The 21,980-nt window shown below is 38.9% G+C and overlaps 2 protein-coding genes across 2 annotated transcripts in view; both read left to right on the top strand.

The window, feature by feature from the left end:
• Positions 1–21,980, top strand: part of PPM1L (protein phosphatase, Mg2+/Mn2+ dependent 1L) — a 289,188-nt gene that overhangs the window by 156,992 nt on the left and 110,216 nt on the right. The gene's annotated exons all lie outside the window — the stretch shown is intronic.
• On the top strand, positions 1,151–1,543 carry LOC121477315 (60S ribosomal protein L26-like). Its single transcript, XM_041731506.1, has one exon. The coding sequence runs from the start codon at positions 1,190–1,192 to the stop codon at positions 1,487–1,489; it is 300 nt and encodes a 99-aa protein (XP_041587440.1). The 5' UTR covers positions 1,151–1,189; the 3' UTR covers positions 1,490–1,543.

The following is a 21,980-nucleotide window of genomic DNA, read 5'->3' as shown; positions in this document are numbered from 1 at the left end:
TGTGTGTATTAGTGATTAACATGTCTATAAGAAAATCTGTTTGCTTCTGTCTTCCCCTGTGGCTAGTCAAATGAATCTTGCTACTAATGGCTTATTTTAATTGGTGACTATACGAATTTATTATACTAATTTTTCCATTCTATTGTCAGGTAGCTGCTGTGTGGTTCAGTGGTTCAGTTCTGTTTTGGGGCTCCTACATGAGAAGTACAGTAAGAGAAGAGGTTGCCAGGCATGTAGTAGATAATAGGTGCTCTGTAAACATACATTGAATGGACTAAATAAACAGCAGAATGAATGACTCCAGAGTATACCACAAAATCAGAAAAAATCATTTAATGACCTATTTTAGAATCATATAATGCTACAGCTGAAAGTGACATTAGAGGTCAGTCTAGGTTTCTATTAGGAGATATCAAATGAACTAGATCTATTTGCTCTAGAAAATCTTCTTTAAAAGAGATTTAGAGTATTAGAAAGGATACTAGATTTACATACAGCTAGATGATCCGGGTGCCATACCAGCTAACCACATGCTTTTCTGTATGACCTTGATTATGTTATTCAATTTTTTGCTCTCCAACAGATAAAATGAGACAATGGATGCAAATTGTAGAGTTTGTGTATTTAATCTGCTTGGTACCCTTTTGCACTTTTAGCAACAGATGATATATGCATCCTGAACAGGGCCTGGTACCTCACCCCAGCTAGATACAGCAACTGCTCTGGGAGGTAGAAACATGACGGAAGCAGGACTGTTGTTAAAATACAAAATTCGACCAAGTAAATTTGAAGATCTAGTTGGCTTTATGAATTGGACAGCATCTTATCCAGGAAGTAGGTTGGGAACTCTGAGGAGTTGTACAGAGTAAAAGGTTTTCATAGAAGGAAGGTGGAGCAAGAAAAGGATTGTTCTAGGCAAGGTCAGCTTTCCCTTGGGGGTCTTAGCATGCAGATTATCTCCTCTTCCTTTGGGGGATGAAAGGGCCCAGGAGGCAGACAGTTTGGTGCTGATCCAAAAACACCTGACTGACCAGTTAAGACTAATTACTGGGGGAGGTTAAAACTGCAATTAGAATATGTATTAAGCCCCAGTTTTGGGACTCCCTAAATGACACCATTTTGGGCCTGTGGTTTTCTTTTTCACACCCCGCTTTCCAAAGAGTTGAGGCAGAAGTACAACGTGCGGTCCATGCCCATCCGGAAGGATGACGAAGTGCAAGTTGTGCGGGGACACTACAAAGGTCAGCAGATCGGCAAAGTAGTCCAGGTTTACAGGAAGAAGTATGTCATCTACATTGAACGAGTACAGCGAGAGAAGGCAAATGGCACAACTGTCCACGTGGGCATTCACCCTAGCAAGGTGGTTATCACTAGACTAAAACTGGACAAAGACCGCAAAAAGATCCTTGAGCGTAAAGCCAAATCTCGCCAAGTAGGAAAGGAAAAGGGCAAATATAAGGAAGAAACCATTGAGAAGATGCAGGAGTAAAGTAACCTTATATGTAACTTTAAATAAAAACTTAAAATGAAAAAAAAAAAAAAAGTCTTTCTGTGGGATTCTTCAAACCAAACCTGACAAGGCCTTTTTTTTTCTAACCAGGTACTGAGTGAGGACTTGAGCTTGGAGCTGCTAGTAGTGTAGTGCTTTCCTCTTCCCACTGTGGAGAGTAAGATGCTGAGGGGTAGAGATAAAGGGCCAAGGAGACTTAAGTTCCTTGGCCGTGAGGTAAACCTCTTGTCTTTGCTACAGGTTTCCTCCTTTCTAGCCTCAAAATTCCTACTTAGTGGGACACCTGGGTGACTCAGCAGTTTGGTGCCTGCCTCCTGCCCAGGGCCTGATCCTGGAGTCCTGGGATGGAGTCCTACATGGGCTCCCTGAGTGAGCCTGCTTCCCCCTCTGCCTGTGTCTCTGCCTCTCTCTCTGTGTCTCTCATGAGTAAATAAATAAAGTCTATAATTCCTACTTAGTGTGTAAGGTAGTTTGCTGTGATGGCAGAATAGAGTATCATAGACTGGTGGCTAAATCGCAGTAATGTATTTTCTCACAATTATAGATGCTGGAGGCCAAAATCAAGGTGTTGGCAGGGTTGGTTTCTTCTGAGACCTCTCTCTTTGGCTTGCAGATGGCTGACTTTTCTCTGTGTCTTCACATGATCTTCCTTTTGTATGTGTCTGTGTCTTAATCGTCTCTTCCTATAAGGGCATCAATCATATTGGATTAGGAGTCGCCTCAATTACCTCATTTTAACATAGTTACCTCTTCAAAGGCCCTGTCTCCGAATCTAGTCACATTGTAGGATACTGAGGGTTAGGACTTCAACATATGAATTTTAGAGGCTACAGCTCATAACAGGTATTTTTGTTGGGTTTCTATGACTTCTTTTTTTAAATTTTATTTACTTATTCATGAGAGACACAGACAGAAAGGCAGAGACATAGGCAGGGGTGGAGAAGCAGGCTCCCTGTGGGGAACCAGATCCAGAATCCCAGGATCCTGGGATCCAACATGAGCCAAAGGCAGATGCTCCACCACTGAGCTACCCAGGTGTCCCGGTTTCTATGACTTTCTACTGAAGGAATTTCAGTTAATCTAGAAACCATCAATTGAATAAACAAGATTCATGGGCTCCAGTCAGAACACATCTTTGTTTTTGTTTCCCACTGCCCATTAGAATGTATTTAGTAGGGGAAGTTCTTCCAATACCCAAGAATGAAAACTTGAGTGATCCTATGACCTGCCTGGTAATTTGTAAGCAATACACTTGATTACAGTCCCTTTTAAGTTGTAAATACAGTGTTGGATCAGAGAGAATGGCCAGTTCAATGAGGTAATCAAAACTTCAAACTTGATTTGAAAGTAAATCTCTCTGCTTCTGTCCCCTAGCCAAGGCCTTTGACAATTGGGAATCCTACCTTAAGTTTCTGATCTCACTAGGGTCCAACTGGAAAGGAATGAAAAGAAGGAGAGGAAAAGAGAAGGACGGGGAAGTGCTTCTTCACTGACAGTAACACAAGATGGCCTCATGCCCTTAGTGTTCCATAAGTGCTTAGAGCGCACTCTTTCTTTCCTGGTCTCTTGTGGGGGGTTTTCAGCCACAGTGTAAATGCCCCTACATTTTACTTCCTTGTAATGGAAGCAATGCATTTTCCTAGCCTCCTGGTTTTTAGTGGTTCCTGCCACTGTGGAGTCCTTGCACCCTTCGAGGCAGCCTTCTTGAGCAGGACCTAAGTGGCTTTAGACCAGCCCCCTCCCCCACGTGGCCCACATCTGTCTTGGGAAGTCATCTGTCCCTTGTGCTCCTTGGACAGACTGGTAGTATAGGCCTGTCTGGCATAGTGATGTCACCCTCCCACTTCTCCATAAGTTCTTATTTCTTTACCTTTTCCAGGTGGGATTCAGATCTGCATCCCCCATGGACTCCTGCCTGGGGTACATGCTAGGCTTCCTCAATGGCCCTTCCGAAGCCCCTCTTGTCCCAGTATGAAGTGAGGGGAGATGCACCCTTCCTTCCGTGTTATACATGAGAAGGGACAATAACACAGCATTCTCCCAAGAAATCTTCCTCAGATACCTTCTTCATTTTCATTCTCTTGACCCTCTCATTTTGAATGTGGATTAGGGCTTTTTAGAATCCAAAGTAGGTTGTTCAGTATTTCTCTGACAAATGTGTGTGTGAGCCTGGACTTCAAGTTGGAATGTCTTGACTGCTGTCTTGGTATCTCAGTTGGAACTTCTAATTTAACAGACCTTTAAAGGAAAAAGTGCTTTGTAAACTGTGAAGTGCTACACAAATGTCAGGAATTAACTCCCTTTGCCTTGAAGAGGTATAGGGACTCAATGAGATAGAATGAAAAATAAAATGTGGCTCTACTTCTTGAAGAAGCAAACATCTCTAAGACATTTATATAGGTTAGTCTGGGTGACTTTACTTTGTGTCTAGTTAAAACATACTTCAAAAAAAAAAAGAAAAGAAAAGAAAAAAAAACATACTTCATTACTTAGTTAAGGTAGAATTGTTAATACTACCCAGTGCTGCTCTTCTAACTAAATGTATAAATGCCAGTAATCAGGACAGTAGGGGGCAAACATATGAAATGAAAGATGAGAGTCATCCATGGAGCCCAACATTTCTCTCCCTTTCAGTTTACACAGCCTACAGTTTGTACAAATACACACCATGTCCACACACTCAGTGGTTATATTTTGCAAAGGTCCGTAAACTGACTATCTCATACTTCACTCAAAGAAAACTTCACTCAAGGGTTGGAGGAATTGTCAGAAAAGTAGAGAGCCAGTGGGAAACTGCACCCATCACTTGGAATCCACAAGTCCTCATTCATCCATTTAGTTATTTATTGGATGCTTATTTTTACCAGGCATTTATGCTAGCTGCTCGGTCTGTAGTGAGCCAAACCATCAGAGTTAGTGATCTAATGGGGGAAACAGATAAACACTTAACTGTACAATGGGAGATTGTGCTAAGTGACAAGAAGAATAATGACAGGACAAGGGAGGGCAGAGATCTCCTACCTTACTTTGGGGTTCATGTCTAGGAGGCATTCTTGGAAAAGGAAGTGTGAAGGGTGGGTCCCCCACTATTTGTCCAAGCCTGCAGTTTCCATGCATTCCTAATGTAGTAAAAGTCGTCAGTAATTCTAAATGAAATATTACATTTAATTAGGACTTGAGTTTTCCAAGGGTACCACTCAGGCCTGTTCTTCCTAATGTTTTCTTCAGATGGTTCTCTACCCTCTTTCCAAATAGAGCTTAGAATTTGTTTAACAAGACTACTTTGGGAGACATTGCTGTTTAGTGGAATAGAAGTTTGTGTATAATAATTTCTCTAAGTGGTCAAGTCTGCCCTCTCAGAGCTTCTTGTTATCAGAAATCTGAAGAGCTCTGCCAGCAGAGTTGTTCTTTTTGTTTTCTGCTTTCTCTATCTGTGGTTAATCCCTCTGTTTATTCCATTTCAAAGCAGGGATCGCAGGGAAGAGGAAGGGTCAAAAAGATGAGTGAGGAAAGCCTTCTGGCTATGAATAGTTTACTGATAAGAATATCGCCTCCAAAACAAATTACTTAACATTATCTTCAAGAAAGCAAAGAAATGGGGGCACCCGGCGTGGCTCAGTGTTTGATCACCTGCCTTTGGCTCAGGTCGTGATCCTGGGGTCCTGGCATCAAGTCCTACATCAGGCTCCCCTCGGAGCCTGCTTCTCCCTCTACCTATGTCTCTGCCTCTCTCTGTGTCTTTCATGAATAAATAAATAAAAAATTTAAAAAAAAAGCAAAAAAGGTGAATATGGTTAGGAGCATATTGTGAACACAAAATAATTTGTCTAGACTGAAATGTGATGAATTCATTAAAGGCCTGTATTTCCACTGGGATGCAATGTCTGCTTGAAATGAGGACTACACCTGCCCAAGCTGTCAGTTCTTAGTTTCATTTTGATAAGAACTATTTCCTGAGTGCTGCCTGACATGGGAGAAGTAGCACTGGGCAGTGCATTAAGAAACTTGGTTTATGGCTTCTCATTTGCCACGGACTAGTGGTTATCCTTGGTGAGTCATTTGGTGGTACTTTCCCTAGGTGCAAGGTGCGGGGAGTGGTAATACCTGCCACTTGCCTCTCAGGTTTGTTGTGAGGATTAATGAAGTAACCTTAAGGTGTTTTGATAATAAAAGCTTTCACATTTGATGCATCATTATCATGACCATCTGTCTGTTTTTGAATTTTCTGTTCATGAGTGATCTTAGCCTGTAAAGCCATTCTCCCTAAGTTCATTTATCTTGAGGCCAAGATTTATGACCTCTTATCTGTGCATCTGGTTGGGTAAAAGTGTCACATGGCTGCCACTCATGCAGGTATTCCTCATGGGGGTGCATATTACAGAAGTGTGTCTGTTGAAGTACAAGAGAACTGAGCCCTGTCATTTAGTTCTAAATACCCTTAAGGGGGAGGGGGGTGGATTTCTTCGTCTGTGCTTCTTTTTTTAAAAGATTTTGTTTGTTTATTCATAGAGACACACACACAGAGAGAGAGAGAGAGAGAGAGAGAGAGAGAGATAGGCAGAGACACAGGCAGAGGGAGAAGCAGGCTCCATGCAGGGAGCCCGACTTGGGACTTGATCCTGGGTCTCCAGGATCACAGCCTGGGCTGCAGGCGGCGCTAAACCTCTGGGCCACTGTCTGTGCTTCTGTTTCCTTATCCTGCAAAATGGCTTTGAGGATTAAATGATACAAATTATGAAAACGCTTACCACACTACCTGGAGTTAGGCTTTTTGTGCTAGTGCTCCTCCCCTTTAAAACAAACAGTATGGAACCAAGGATTTGCAAAACAGATTTTTAAATTTTAGCTTTTTAAATATTTATTTATTTATTTATTTATTTATTTATTTATTTATTTATTTATTTATAGAAAGCACCATGTGAGCAGGGAGGGGCAGAGGGAGAGGAAGAGAGAATCCTGAACAGACTTCATGCCCAGTGCAGAGCCTGACATAGGGCTCGATCTCACCACCCTGAGATCGTGATCTGAGCTGAAATCAAGAGTCTGATGCTTAACCAACTGAGCCACCCAGTTGCCTCTAAAACAGTTAAATAACAGGATCGACAGTTAGGATGAACACAAACTCAGCTTCTTTTCATATTGTGCTGCAGCTGAGAAAATGAAACACCTCCGCACTTTAATTTTTTAAAAAGATTTTGTTTATCTATCTATTTGAGAGAGAGAGAGAGACAGAGAGACAGCATGCACGACCATGAGGAGGGGGGAGGGGCAGAGGGAAAGGGAGAAGCTGACTCTGGGAGCAGGGAGCCTGATACGGGACTGATCCCAGGAATCTGAGATCATGACCCAAGCTGGAGGCAGACACTTAATTGACTGAGCCATCCAGGTGCACTTGTTTACTAATAAAATCATATTTTAAAGTATTTTAGTACTGTACACCTATTATTAATAATGGAACTGAGGACAGCTGTTTTTTAATAGAAATATTATAGGAAGAAAAAAATATTATAGGAAGCAATTTATTTTTATTTTATTACAATTTGAAATGTTACCACTTGAATAAATTATTTTTTTATATGGGATTTGTATCTTGCCCTTTTTCAGAAAAGTTTTAAAATTGTCTACAAAATTAAGCCTGATAGAAAACAAAGCAATTAAAAATATAATTGGAACAAAAATAAGATAAGCAGTTAGCCATCTTCAGAGGCCTTGGTGATAAGCAATGAGAAGTCCCTTTTAGGGAAGAGAACAGCAAGAGCTCTCCTTGTTTTTTGGGTTTCTTGTCTGTGTATCAGCAGTTTTCATGATCCTTTTGGAGTGGGCCCCACCTACCTCCCTGCCCTGCCTCTTCCTTTGCGGGAATGGGAGACACGGGTGCTCAGGAGGTTGGTGGGAAATGAGCCAACGCTGACCAAGAATTTGAGCACACAAATAGAAAGTGTACATTCTTTTTGTTGCCTTGACAGTTTTTCTTGAATTGAGAGCCTCAGACATTGCATCTGCATGTGTGTGATCCTTTGCCTGGGATATAACCTAACTTTCTCTCTTTATCTGAAATGTTTCCCAGCCAGGAATAGTGGAGCAAATGACTTCAGACAATCTGATTACAGAAAAAAAGATTTTGACACATAGCTTTCTGTTTATGAATTGAAAATGACTGAATTTCTCTTTCATAAAAGTGCCTCTTGAGGAATGTGTTTAATGGAGGTTTAGGCTGTTATGGATATTTCAACCTAATGGTGTAATTACCATATGTCATTAATCCGATTCCCACAGGGAATTTATCTTTTTTTTTCCCCTTTCAAAGCTAGAGGGTAACAAGAGCAAATGTTTTCAGTGTTAGCCATTATTCATTTTAAATGTGAGTTGACAAGTTGAGGATATGAAAAACAAGAAATCGAGATTATAATTTTTTTTAAGAAAGTAGAAACCATTAAACTGTGTTAAGAAGAATGCCTCACAGCCCCCTTCCCCTGCCTGTGCTGGTATTAGCGCAGAACAACTTCTTGCTGCATCTTCTATTTTTGGACTTTGATTTTCTGTAGGTTGCTTCTGTGCCAGCTCTGCTCTTCCCCACCCCAAATACTTTTTTGGTAGGTTTCCTGCTGCGACCAAAGTCAAACAACGGGAAAAGAGGAAAGGTTAGCATTTAAGGGGTACACTTAAGAGATGATTCAGAGTTCCTTGGCTCTCTCTTCTTTGGCAGAAGGAGGTGGTCTGACGATCTTCCTGTTTTTCCTTCTTCTCTTCTTTTGACCCCAGATTATTTTATTACAAAAGTAATATGTACTCATTGTAAGAAATCCTAAGAAATACCAAAAAACTTGAAGAAAAAATCTCTTATAATTTCTCGACCCAGAGAGAACCGCTATCGATAGTGATTCTATGTAGTGATGCGCACTCTTGTTTTATGGGGATGGGTGTTCACACCATAGGGCAGTTCGCTACACTCTCTGTTTCAGTTAGCAATGTATTGTGAATATTTTGCTAATGTTGTGAGAACTTCTTTTACCTCATCATTTTTGATGGCTATGTGGTGTTCTATCATCGAAATGTGTCTGCTTGCTGAAGGCTAGCTGCTGGGATGACCCAGAGGACTTTGAGGAGGGTCTGGACCGTTCCATCCCAGTGTTCACATGCCTGGTGCTTTACTTCCTTAGTGGCTGATAAAAGCCTGAGGAGAGGGTTTCTCAGCTATCATCACTTAAAATGAACAAGATCATTTATATGTAGGGTTTTTTTTTTCCCTTGAAAGCCATGAGGACATGGACTCTGCAGGGACTGTTCAACTCCTTTTAATTATGAATAATGACTCCTGTGAACTTTATATTGGCACTCATTTCATTCTGTCATCCTGCAGAATGTAGTCTAGATTCTGATCTATTAATCTAAGCTCTGCTCCAGCTCCATCTTTAAAGAACTGTGTCATTTGCAACTGCCAGGATAACCTTTCTGGTGGGATGGTGATGGGGAGACTAAGGGAGCGTGATTGGCTGCCTATGTCTGTATGGGTATATCAATGCCTTTTTCTCATATTTGGTTTCATGTAGTCAAAAGAATAGTGATCCATCAGTTACAGTTTGCCGGTGCAGATATGCTGCAGTGCAGCAGAGACACTGGAAATGTGAAGACAGCGTATGCTTAGGCAGTGCCGAAGTAGTGGTGTATAAATAGTGGATGCTGCCTGGGGCTGGGGCCTGGGGCTGAGCACCTCAGGAGCCTGAGAGGAGAGTCAGCCTCAGTAAAGGAGTCCTAATTGCACCAAATCAAGGCTCATTGAGTCAGCCAGGTCATTAACTCCTTGATATTTAATTACTAGCCGCTCCACTGCTGGAAAATGTCATCGGGCCCTTGTACTAAATTAGCTCCTAAAGAATGCATGCTCCCTTTGAATGGTTCGTGTTTTGTTGTACTGTAGAAAGATCAGAAAAACATTTTGACAATCTAGTAAAGCTAGAGGTGCCAGCTGCTGTGTCCTCGGCCGCCGTTGCTCTCCCAGGCTACCATCTGATGGCTCGTGAGGCCCTGCAGAAGAAATTTGAAGATTTGGCAATAATCTAAGACTCACCTGGGTCAGATCTGAGGCAGTTTCTCCATTTAGCTGTTCTGTTTGTCTCTCTCCTCTAGTACAACTGTCTTGTGCAGAGAATTGGGGCAGAATTTTAAATTCAGTTTCTTTCTTTCTTTCTTTCTTTCTTTCTTTCTTTCTTTCTTTCTTTCTTTCTTTCTTTCTTTCTTTCTTTTCTTTCTTTCTTTCTTCTTGTGAGAGGCAGAGAGCGAGGCAGAGAATATAGGCAGAGGGAGAAGCAGGCCCCCTGTGGGGGACCCCGGGATGATCACCTGAGCCAAAGACAGACACTCAATCACTGAGCCACCCCGGTGCCCCTTTAATTCAATTTCTTGACGTTATTTTCATGGCCCAAGATTCATTCAGTCCTAGGTATCAGTCTAAGGACACATGAAGAACTTCTGCAGTATCTTCTCTAAACAGCTATAAGTGAATAGAACTTGAATAGGTTTTAATATTCCCAAGGTTTTGGAATTTGGTTTTGTGTTTTGAAACATGACTTCGGGAGCAACAGAATTGTGTTTTAACATACTAGGTGTTTTGCTTGTGTAATTATACCAGATAGCTAATGGCAGAAACGTAATGCAAAACAACCTGAACTATGAAGCATTAGAAATAGTTGTGAGATTTATGTTTCCCAGATGGGCTTAATAATTCCTGCCTAATAATATTATATCTCTTTTTTAGGAGAGTTTAATTAATTTGTCATCATAATGATGCTATTGGCCGTGACCTTTTAAATTGCTTTCTTATATTTTTCATTTCACATAGGTGGAACCTCATGTATATTAATAATTATGCAATGTTTGACAAAACCACTCTGAAGTAGAATGATTTTCACTTGAGAAAACCAATCTAGTGGGATTTTTATGCTGACCAAGTGGGTATTATTTCCTCTCAATTTTTGTTTACTTTCATTGCAATAATGTGTGTGTGGTTCTGAGCTCAGTGTCTAGCCCATAGTAAATGCTCAATAAATGTTAGCAGTTGTAAGCATTTTTAGTATATTCACCAAAATAACTTTAGTTCTTTTTTTTTAACCTCTAGTAGCAGCTTCTATGTTTTTGTTTGAAATAATTAAATTTCTGATTATTTGCATAGTCTCACAGAATTAAAAGCAAACTCAATAAATTTTAATAAAGTATGTTTCCCAGGAGCTAGTAAAATAATTTAAATTCATTTCATAGTCATCTCTGAATTAAAACTCTTCTTATTTATTGTCCATTCCACTTGCTGATAAAGAAATGCAAAAGCACGTAAGGGTAATCTTTGACACAACAAGAATAAAATGCCTGTTGTCTGGTTAAAGCATTTCAACACTTTGTACTATTTTAAAAATTCTATATTCATCTAGTCCCAGATGTTTGATGCCCAAAAGTGCAATGAATTAGTATGAGTCATTGAATGGTACGAACTTATGCCATACATTCAGGATATCTTCTAAGTGTGTGTAGTGTATTTCAATATTTAAATTATTGTTGAATATTATTTTTAACAGGTATAGATTTACATAAAATTAAGAGCATGTGGTTTTAAGTTTGATGATATTTCAATCTTTAAAATACTTTTTAAAAACTTATTTATTTTAGAGAAAGAGCACATGCGCATGTGTGCATGAGCAAAGCGGGGGCAGAGGGTGAGGGAGGGAAAGAGAGAGAAGCAGACTCCCCACAGAGCACAGAGTCCCCACACAGGGCTCCATCCTGTGATCCTGATATGGATCCTGATCACCTGAGCTGAATCAAGAGTTGGAAGCTTAGGGGATCCCTGGGTGGCTCAACAGTTTAGCACCTGGCTTCAGCCCGGGGCAGGATCCTGGAGTCCTGGGACCGAGTCCCACATCAGGCTCCCTTCATGGAGCCTGCTTCTCCCTCTGCCTGTGTCTCTGCCTCTCTTTCTCTCTGTGTGTGTCTCTCATGAATAAATAAATAAAATCTAAAAAAAAAAAAAAAGAGTCAGAAGCTTAACCTACTGAGCCACTCCGGGTGCGCCAGATATTTAAAATAATTTTTTTTTAAAGACTGGCATCAATAGTGCATGGCCTAAGTGTTGTGTTTTTAAATTCTTACAAGCATTTTTTCTGCTCTATTCTTAAGTCATGACTGCTTATTAATATTATACTCTTGTAATGTTGAAAGACAGTCGTACTAGGTCTCATTTTTGCTGCCTTAGTTAAGACTCAGTTAGAGAATTGCTGTTCTTTAAGAGATGGATTTGTTCATTGTCGCTTATGTGACAGAAGGAATTTGAAGCCATCTGATTTCTTAGCTGGTTCTGTTAATTCAGTAATGGCTTCATACTGCCGATTGATGGCTGCTAAGTCACTAAAGCTAACATAGAGGTTTGCAAGAAACTTCTGTTCCAATGATACATGAAAATATGAGCATGTTTTTAACTGGATAATCAGTATGCCTTCTCTTGGTTAGGCGTATACAATTTAACTTTGAGAGATTACTACTTAATATAATACCTGCAAAAGAGAAAGTTTGCAAAACAGGTATTAAGAACCCATGAGCTATTATTTTCTTCTGCAATTAGTCGACCAAATTATAATTAATTCTCAGGCTTTCTAGGTCATATAGATCTTATAAATTCTTTGTATACTGCTTTATATTACTCATTAGCACCTCCAAAGTAGGATGGTATGATAGAAGGAAATAGATGATAAATAAAATTTAAAAATTCATAGAGTAAAATTTAAGACACAAAGGGATTTTGAAGATCCTTGGACCCAGTATTTTCCCTTTAGCCCACTCCCCTGTCTCACAGATGGCCTTTCTTAAGGCCAAACATGTTTAAGAGATGTATTCAAGAGGCACTTGGGTGGTGCAATTGGTTAAGCATCCACCTTTTGTTTCAGCTCAGGTTGTGAGAGCCAGCCCTGCATCGGCCCTGTGCTCAGTGGGAGTCTGCTTGAGTTTCTCCCTCTCCCTCTGCCCTTCCCCCCATTTACATATGCTGTCTCTTTCTCAAGATAAAATCTTGGAAGGAAGGAAGGAAGGAAGGAAGGAAGGAAGGAAGGAAGGAAGGAAGGAAAGAAGGAAAGAAGGAAAGAAGGAAAGAAGGAAAGAAGGAAAGAAGGAAAGAAGGAAGGAAAGAAAGAGAAGGCAAGAAAGGTTGTGTTCAAGAGTACATAACTGCAGAGCTGGCCAATTGCAGTGTGATCTAGGATTCAGCTTTCCTATCTTGTTCAGGAGTCCTTCCAAATGAAGTTGGAACAACAGAAAACTTTTTTAAAACAAGATTTTAATTTATTTATTCATGAGAGGCACACAGAGAGAGGCAGAGACATAGGCAGAGGGCATAGCAGGCTCCCTGCAAGGGAGTCTGATCTGGGACTCATCCCAGGACCCCAAGATCATGCCCTGAGCCAAAGGCAGGGACTCAACCACTGAGCCACCCAGGTGTCCTGACAAAACTTTATTGTCTTTCAGTTTACTTTGGAGTAAAAGGAATTGCCCAAGGAAAGAATGCCTACTTCAAAGGTTTTTAAAGTAGGTGGGTGGTGGGAAGAGACTATTACTAGAACAGGTCCACAGTGAGAAAGAACCCAAGGACAGACCAATAGGATTGTTCCAACATACTGTTTAGAATGAGTTCTGAGATGTAGCTGGGAAATTTCTTTTTAAAAGCATCCAAAATTGGTTCAGTTCATCTTTTAAAGTTAGAGAGAGAATAGTAACTCCTTTTTTTTTACTCTCAAGCTTTGATCCATTTAATTCACAGGTCCATGAAATAGCTTAACAAAAATGTTATATTTCTTCCTTTTCTATTTAGAAAGTAAATTAGAAAAGTAAGTTATCTTATAGATTGTTCTAAGTCATTCCTTCCCTGATTACTCCCTACTTAAAGAACAAGTGAATTGTATCATTGACATTTGTTGAGAGTTGAACTTAAAATATCTTACAACTGTATATGTCAACTTACACCTCAATAAAGCTGAAAAAAAAGAACTGAAATTTGATTTAATCATACCTTGGAATTTCCATGGGAAGTACTTAGTTTATAAAACACCAAAGCATAATTAACTGTGCAGCCTGGAAATTTTTTCTAAAAAAAAAAACCCTTTTTTTAATCTCAATATGATAAAGTCAGTGTAAGGCCCTGGTAAGCAATGGTGTTTGAAAATAATTTATCTGTTTCCATCTGGTTTAATTTAATGAAATTAATATATCTACTTCAGGTCTCCCTTCTGCCAGAAGTCCCCCCTATCAATAGATCTTCCACACTGCTGCCCCACTTACTATTTTAAATCACAAACCTGGCAGTCCCTTCTTTTGTTTAAAACACTTTAAGGAATTGTTTATATTATAGACTCTACAAGAAGATCCTTTCCAAACTACAGATTTAATAAATTGATCCTACAGTCAAAAGTGAATTGGGTTCAAATCCTAACACTACCATTTAATAAGCTAAGCAAATTAGCTAACTTTTTTTGGCCTTATCTGAAAAATGGGTTGAGTCATAATGAAGAATAAATGCAATAAATTTGAGTGCTTAGCTTAGTGTTCTGTACATAGAACTGTTTCAATAAATATTAGTTATTGCTCTTTATTATTATTATAGAATTTGGGCAGCTTGGGTGGCTCAGCGGTTTAGCGCTGCCTTTGGCCCAGAGCCTGATCCTGGAGACCCCGAATCGAGTCCCATGTTGGGCTCCTTGCATGGGGCCTGCTTCTCCCCCTGCCTGTGTCTTTGCCTCTCTCTCTCTCTCTCTCTCTCTCTCTCTCTGTGTGTCTCTCATGAATAAATAAATAAAATCTTAAAAAAAATTTAAATTCATAAGTATACATACATGGTTCCTGCCTGGTGTTCATCTTTTGCCTTTTATTCCACCTACCCTTCCCATCTTGAAACTAGGTAAACACTCTTCACTCCAGCCCTAAAGTCAATTTCAGCCTCAAACATACCAGGATTTTTCATGCCTGGGTCTTCATATGGGCTGTGCTCTTTGCCTGGATTGCTACCCTGCCCATTATTCTGTTCCTTCCTTACATCCCTCCAAGAGTCAACTCTTATATCTTGTGTGTCTTGGAGTTTTCAAGGTGTCTCAGCTAGAGACATTTATTGTACTCTACCACTCATCCGCTTCTTTAAATCATAAGGTCTTTGAGGGCAAGGACTCTTCTTTTTGCTGTGGTCAGTGTAATGCTAGGAGCATTGTTACCACTCAATAAATGTTGAAAGAATGAATACTCGAATGAATTCTTAGGCCTGCTTTGCAACCCAGTACAGGCAGCCATCTTCATCTCATAACTGAATTTTAACTGTTTTTCATCTAGTAGACACAAGGACAACCGCACCTTACTAAATTTTTTCAGTTTCCCTCTTGAGTAGCATGGAAATTGGGCATTTCGCTTGATTCATGGATGCCATCTGGTGGAGGAAAGGGTTACTACAGATTCATGCTTAACCAAAACCATATGGAAGTGAAAATGATTAGTGTTCATTAATATGGAAGTTTCCACTGTTTTACAGTGGTTTCCAGAAGCATCGTCAGGAAAAACTCCCTAATCGTTGTTCTTTTGTTCATGTACATTTGGTTTCTTAGTATTTTAGGAAGTTGGTCAATTATGAGTAATGTTTTCAAACATTACTTTGGCTAGTCAGATTATATAACTAAGTATTGTTTACCTATTCCAGTGTGTGATAGAATAAAACTGGAAAACTTTATAATGCTTGTTTATAAAGATATTTAAATTCTGTGAAGTTAGGAACTTTCCAGACCCCAATTTCTAATTGCTTTAGCTCATATAGAAAATAGTGAAAACCAATGGCAGAGATCTGAGAGCAAATGGGCCATCCAGTATATACAACTCTAACTTCTTAGATTGCATATGAATTTTTATAATAAAATGGAAAAGAATCTGTGTAATAACTTAAGTGAGGTAAGATCATCTGATCATTTGAAAGTTAGATATTGAATTTTTAAAATGTTTCTGTGACACTTAGGTCTTTTGATTCTTTCATTCCCCAAGTATTTATGAGCCTAATAAGTACCTAATGCCTGATATTGTACAAAGTGCTAAAGAACCAGAGATGAAAAACATAGTTCTAATTTTTGCCCAAACAGTGAATATTTAGGTAAGAATGGAAAGCTAAATAACTTTACATAAGACAAATCATACCAACTCCATTTAGATTTTCATGAGTTCCTTATATTCATTGACCCATCCATGTGCATCATAAGCATCATAGGTATAAAGTTACCAGTTTTATTCATGTCATTTTGATGGGTTTTCTTAGTGTACGTGAATTTAAAGGGAAATTCTTTACAATTTTTAATAGAAAGTAGATATGCACCAATATTCACATTTTTTACTTAAATTCCACCTCTCCGAAGACTGGACTCCCTCCCACCCACACCATTTCAACTACTTGGAGCACCATAATGAACCAGGCAGTAAACAAAAAAGGACTAAGGAGAAGATAATAATAAGGCCCATGCATATTTCTCCAATAAGAAGGTTAAACATTTTCCAAGTCTTTAGGCTAGATAATTATGCAATAAAGTAGCCGCTTACATGCAGGATTATCCACCTATGGAGAGAAAAGAGAACCAAGAACCAATCAGGTTGCTTGAGTGTGAGAACCAACTTCATGTGCAGGAGAAATGAGTGTCTCCACATCCCTTCATGTTCCAAAGATGGCCTTAAGGCATCAAAGAATGCTAGATTTTCCTCTGTGTATTCTCATTGAAAAACTGTGGAAGTGTGTGTTTCACTTTAGAAACATTTCCATCAAAAGAGGTTAAAATAATTTTTCATTATTTAGAATAGTAGAGTTAAATGGGACATTCACTTATGTGGAACTCTTCATTCCCTGATGACACTTGTTAAATGAGGTATTACAGAATTGAGCTATCATTTATAGAACTCTCATTTGAAAAATTACATAGGACACACATATATCCAAATCTAATTTTCTCTTTAACTGAAGAACTGGAATGGACTCTGAGAATTTACCTAGTTCTTGGGAAGGATGCCATTAAAATATTAGATTAAAACATGTTATATATAAAATTTTGTTTTGTACAGGTCTTGAAGGAAAGATTTCAAAACAAACTGGCAACTCACTTAATGTTAATATCTATTCAAAGCCAAATGGCCAGCTACCTGTCTTCTCAAGTTCTATTAACCTTCACTATTTAATTGCCTGAATGTAGATATATGATTTGTGTTAGGAAAGAAAGCTTGGTTTGTTGAGTGTGTCTCATAAGTCATGTTGACTTATTTAATGACCTCTTCCATCCTAGAGCATTTAGCTCAACATAATATGTTTTGAAGAAGAATCTTAGGTACTATCTTGTGGAATAAAAGGAAGACATAGATGACAAAGTTTATACTTTTTTCTAGTCTGACAATTTCCATGCTGATTTATGACATTTGGAAATTGCTTGTTGCAACAATAAATCTTTAGGTGGATTTCCCTTGGATTTGGACTATCTGGGTACAGGACATAAAGATAGGACACTGCACCATAGCAAATGGTTTTTGCTTGCCGTTTCATAGACACCAGCCGTTACTAAGGAATTCATTATTTTCTAAGGTTGAAGCAGCTGTGGATTACTATAATTATGAATTTATTATGTCCCTGCCAATCTACTATGAATCCTAATTCAAACTTTACCTGTCTCTTTGGAACCTTGTTAATTTTCTTGTGATAATGTGGTTCCTGATAAATGACAGTCGTGAGAATCCAAAGTTGCTCAAGTTAGTTTTTTTATGGTGCATCACCAGTTGTCCATTGTTTCTAGAATGCCTAATGACTTTTCATTTTTAATGTTATATCAAGTTAAAGCAGCTACTCTTTATAATGCCTGTCTGCATTTTTATCCATCCATTTCCTCTGAGGGTTGCTACAGAGCTGCTGTTCCTGCTGACTTTTTAGGTTATATGGTCAAGTAGAAAGCAATAGAATGAGAAATCTCTCGAGGATGTTAGATATTTTAAATCACTCTGTTGGGTTCACATAGTAAATTCTATGTTCTTAACATTTTAAAACTGATCTAGTTCTAAAATGAACTGATTAAGAAATTGTTTTGTGATTACCTCTTTAGTCATTTCTTTAGCCAGGCTTTGAGCTATTTCTAGGTGATGAATCCATATAACTTATTTGTATACAGCTAGAATGCCACACTCTTCAATATATCAAGGCAAATAATAAATGTGAGCTCAACAACATCAATAATATAAATACATATATTTATATGTAGACGTATACACACATCTGCTGATTTTGCTCTAATTTGGCTATTCATCTACAACAGGGTCTGGCAAACCTTTTTCTGTAAGGAGCCATATAATAAATGTTTTTAGGCTTTGTTTGTCATATGTACTCTGTTTTAACTGTTCAGCTCTGCCATTGAAATTGGAAGCAGCCATAGACAATATGTAAACAATTGGTTGGGGCTGTGTCCCAGTAAAATCATATTTACAAAAACAGGTGTTTGGGCCATAGTTTGCCACCCTGGATTTAGACACAGGCTCATAAACAGGTTTCATCTCTTGTGCTACTTTTGGTTGGCGGCTGCCTGGAATACAGTATTGAGGGGGATTCTCAATATGGGTCTGTGTTCAATGTTGGATAATTCTTTATTTGAATAATAATGAATAACGATGTCTGCCCTAAGCATTATTTTGGTTCTTTCTAGAATTTGTTCAAAGGGCACTGTAACTTGTACCGATGGTCGCCTTTATTTCTTTTCTTTGGGTGCTAGGGAACCCAATCGGTTTTTAATTCATCTTTAACAAACAAACAATCTGAAGGCATATATTTTGTGTCTCAAGTTCATCCCTGGATTCATCTCAGTTTTACTATCTTATTTTTCTTAGCCCCAAATTCCTAAAACTTGCCCACACAGAATACTTATGAAACTCTAGATTTTGTTGAAGAGCAAAGGACTATGAGAGGTCCTTTGCAGGGGCACATCTGCAAAACATTGACAATCCTATCTACCTTTTAGGGTTGTTGTGTGGTTTAAATGAAGTAATTTATAGAAAGTACCAAGATTAGTACCCAGCTCACAATAAGAACTCTGTAAATGGTAGCTGTCAAATATATGCATGTGAAAAAGCTGGACTAGCCCAAACTGAAGGGTAAATTACATTTCTTATGATTCTCTAGCCATTCTCCCAGGTAGGTGGGAAAAACCCTGGAGATGTCTCAATTACTCAGATTTTATCTTTCTGAACTAAGTCTCTCCCAGGGGGAAATACTAAGCTATAGTTATAGTATCCATTTGAGTCTTTTATTCTACTCTTTTCTTTGTGGGGAACTTTCTGCATGGAATAGGACCATGTTATCCACATAGAAGGATCATGAAGTGGCAAGACCATTGGGCTTCTTTCTTACCCTGCTGAGGCAACTTCCATACATTTCTTACAAGAGATTTAGTTTTATTTATCTCATTTTGGTTTTATTCCTCTGACTTTTGGGGCAAGAATTTTACAAGTTGTGAGGAATGATTCCAAGATAGTTTATACTTATTAGTCAATGCTATTTTAGTTCATAGTTATCTTTATAAATGAACATCATAAATAAATAAATAAATAAATAAATAAATAAATAAATAAATAAAATGAACATCTTCTCTGACTTAAAGAAAAAAAAAAAAGAATAGTATAAGACCCCTAGAAGTGTGATGGCATTTATTTATGTATGTGATTGCAAAAAGATCAAAATCTGGTGTAAATTCAACACTTGAGAGTGATGTGGAAGGAGAGCAAAGGCTCTTCCAGTTGTGTATACTAAACAAAGTTAGGCAACAGTGTGAAGACTAAGTGAGCAAGATAAAAAATTAAAAATACACGAGGCATTACCTGGGGAGCTCAAGAGCTTGTTGGGGCCTATTGTTGTTCTTAACTTCTTTATAAGGAACCCATGTTAATGAAAAGAAATTCAGAAGCAAACCCCCTCAACAATAGAAAGTTATTTTTGGTTTTATTTGGACAACTGTAGTGTATATCGCTCCCCTGCATATATGCTCTTCAAAGGACTCAGTGGCCCATATGTAACACCTCAGAGTACAAGCCCATCTTGAAGCCTTCCCTCCTATAAAATTGCAACTTTTATTCATTTATGGCTCTCATTGACCACATTTTAGAAAATCCATATCAATAAAATAGGCTTTTTTTTACTGCCTGTATTGACCTCTTCTTAGCTCTTAACTCCTTTACCTGTGCACCTTAGTGTTCAGATCTCTGCTCAAGCATTATTCTCTCAGGGAAGCCTCCTTTCTCCCCACCGGGTTATTCAGGTTTGCTATATCCCTCAAAACACCTTATTCCTCTCCTTAGAGCACTTCTGTTTGTATTTATACACTTACTTAAGAGACTACATATTTGGTTAGTTTTTGTCTCCCCACCATGAGAGCAGAGACATGTCTACCTTTGCCCACCATTTATTCCTAGCAACCAGCACAGTGCCAGGCACATAGGAAGCAATAAATATGAATTGAGAGGATGTAGGTCTAGCCCATGACTGCGTGCCTGCTCATCCAGCCCTTGTTGTTTGGGGTTGAAGTAGGACTGGGGAAAGGATGTATTTTTCTCTGTAAGGTCCGTGAACTATTTGCCCATTCAAATTTTAAAATGTGTCATTTTATATTTACATAAGCAGGTGCATTCACTGCTAAATTATAGCTTTGCCACGCAATTAGGTATCCCATTTTCCTCTTGCTAAAATAAGATACCCTTTCAAACTCTGTATGCAAAGTTATGCAACACTGCTGGTGAGGCTGATTTGCTTTCCTTTCTGCCACGTTTTGTTGCCACTCTTCAGGCTTCAAAATTCCACTGGCAGTTCCTGGCAGAGGTCAAGACAGTGTTCTAACCATGCCTGGGCATGGTCAAAAGGCTATCACTGTGTTTTCAAGGTGCTTTGCCACAGGTCATTTTGTGGCCTGTTTCACACAGCTTGCTGAGACTTGCTTGATTGCGCACAAGCTGTTGGAAAAAGGGTTCCAGGTGCTCCTGGCATCAGAAGTACTCAAGGTCAGTTAGCTTGCTTTAGGGAGGGCTCAGCCTTTGAGAGGCTGAACAGATTGGCAATTTTATACAATAAAAAAGGCCTGTGGCAAGGAGGGTAGACAGGCCGTGTGGGAATGTCACTGCATACAGTCAAGGTTTTTACAAGAATTAAAAATATTTACTTGCCAAATTGAGTCCTGGGGGATGCAGCAGGGCTGTTATTGTGGAGGGTCTGATATAGCTTTGGATATACATCAGAATTTGTTGTATAGCTTTACAAAAATATGCATGCATGCCTACACCTTATAAGATCAGAACTCTTAAGGGGTAGAAACTGGTAGGTTTCATGCTTTAGTGAGCTTGTAAAAACATAGCCAAGTTTAAAAAGCAGATTTTAGAGTCCCACCAGAAATATCTTGATTTACTAAATATGGAGCAGAACCCATAGTCTGCATTTTTAAGAAGACATCCCCTGCTCCCATCCCAGGTGGTTCAGAAGCAGTTGATCCTAGTAATACCCCTGAGAAACACTGATCAGGTCCATCCACCAAATTTTATAGAGAAAACTAAAGCCCTGTTGCTAGTGTCCTTTCCATGACTGGATCTAATACGGCTTCCCTGAGACCTGGTTCATGAACTTCATACTCGGGTTCCTAAAATGAGACACTACACACACACACACACACACACACACACACACACATATACGTAGAGATATGTGTACACATATGTAACATATACGTACATGAGTCATACACACATACATACATAGAGATGTGTATACATATACATATATGTAACATACATACGTGAGTCTTTTTATACATATATACATTTGAGTCTTTTTTAGCTTTTGTATATTTTTTATTTCTTTTTGTCATCTGTATGTATGCATAGTGTGTGTGTGTGTGTGTGTGTGTGTGTGTGTGTGTGTGTGTATTTCTGGGAAGAGATCCATTGCTCTCCTCAGATTTTCATTTACATTCAAAATTATACAAAAACAATAAGAAACACTAAGTTTGAGATATAATAGGGGCTGGCTGTGTCCAAACTAGCAGTCCTGTTTCCTGTTGTATTAAATAAAATTTAGTGCTCAAAAACTGTAAACTAGTATGACATTTATATAAATGGCAGAAGAGTGGGAAATGTCAGAGTGATAGAAGGAAACACAATGGGCCTGGTCCTTTTATCTTTTATGTGTGTGATCATATACAATTAACATTCATAGAGCATTAAGCTTAGTTTTCAAGTACACCCTCTCCACCCTTTCCTCCCAGCATGCCATCAAACTGAGTTTGATGTTAGGGAAACCCATATATGTGAAAAACATGCTTGCCCCACCTGTTAGTTGTTCATAAATTCGTGAGGAGGAAAATAGGTGACTGGAGAGACAGTGCAAGTGGTTGAGAGCTGTGACAGAGGTCCCAACAAA

Source organism: Vulpes lagopus, chromosome 17 (assembly GCF_018345385.1).
Source record: "Vulpes lagopus strain Blue_001 chromosome 17, ASM1834538v1, whole genome shotgun sequence".
Lineage (NCBI taxonomy): Eukaryota > Metazoa > Chordata > Mammalia > Carnivora > Canidae > Vulpes > Vulpes lagopus.
The sequence above is the reverse complement of the archived record's forward strand: the minus strand, read 5'-3'. Positions and strand labels throughout refer to the sequence as shown.

What these genes read in the sequence shown, in the direction of transcription:
- LOC121477315 (XM_041731506.1), top strand. Translation starts at nt 1,190, where the DNA reads ATGCCCATCCGGAAGGATGACGAAGTGCAAGTTGTGCGGGGACACTAC.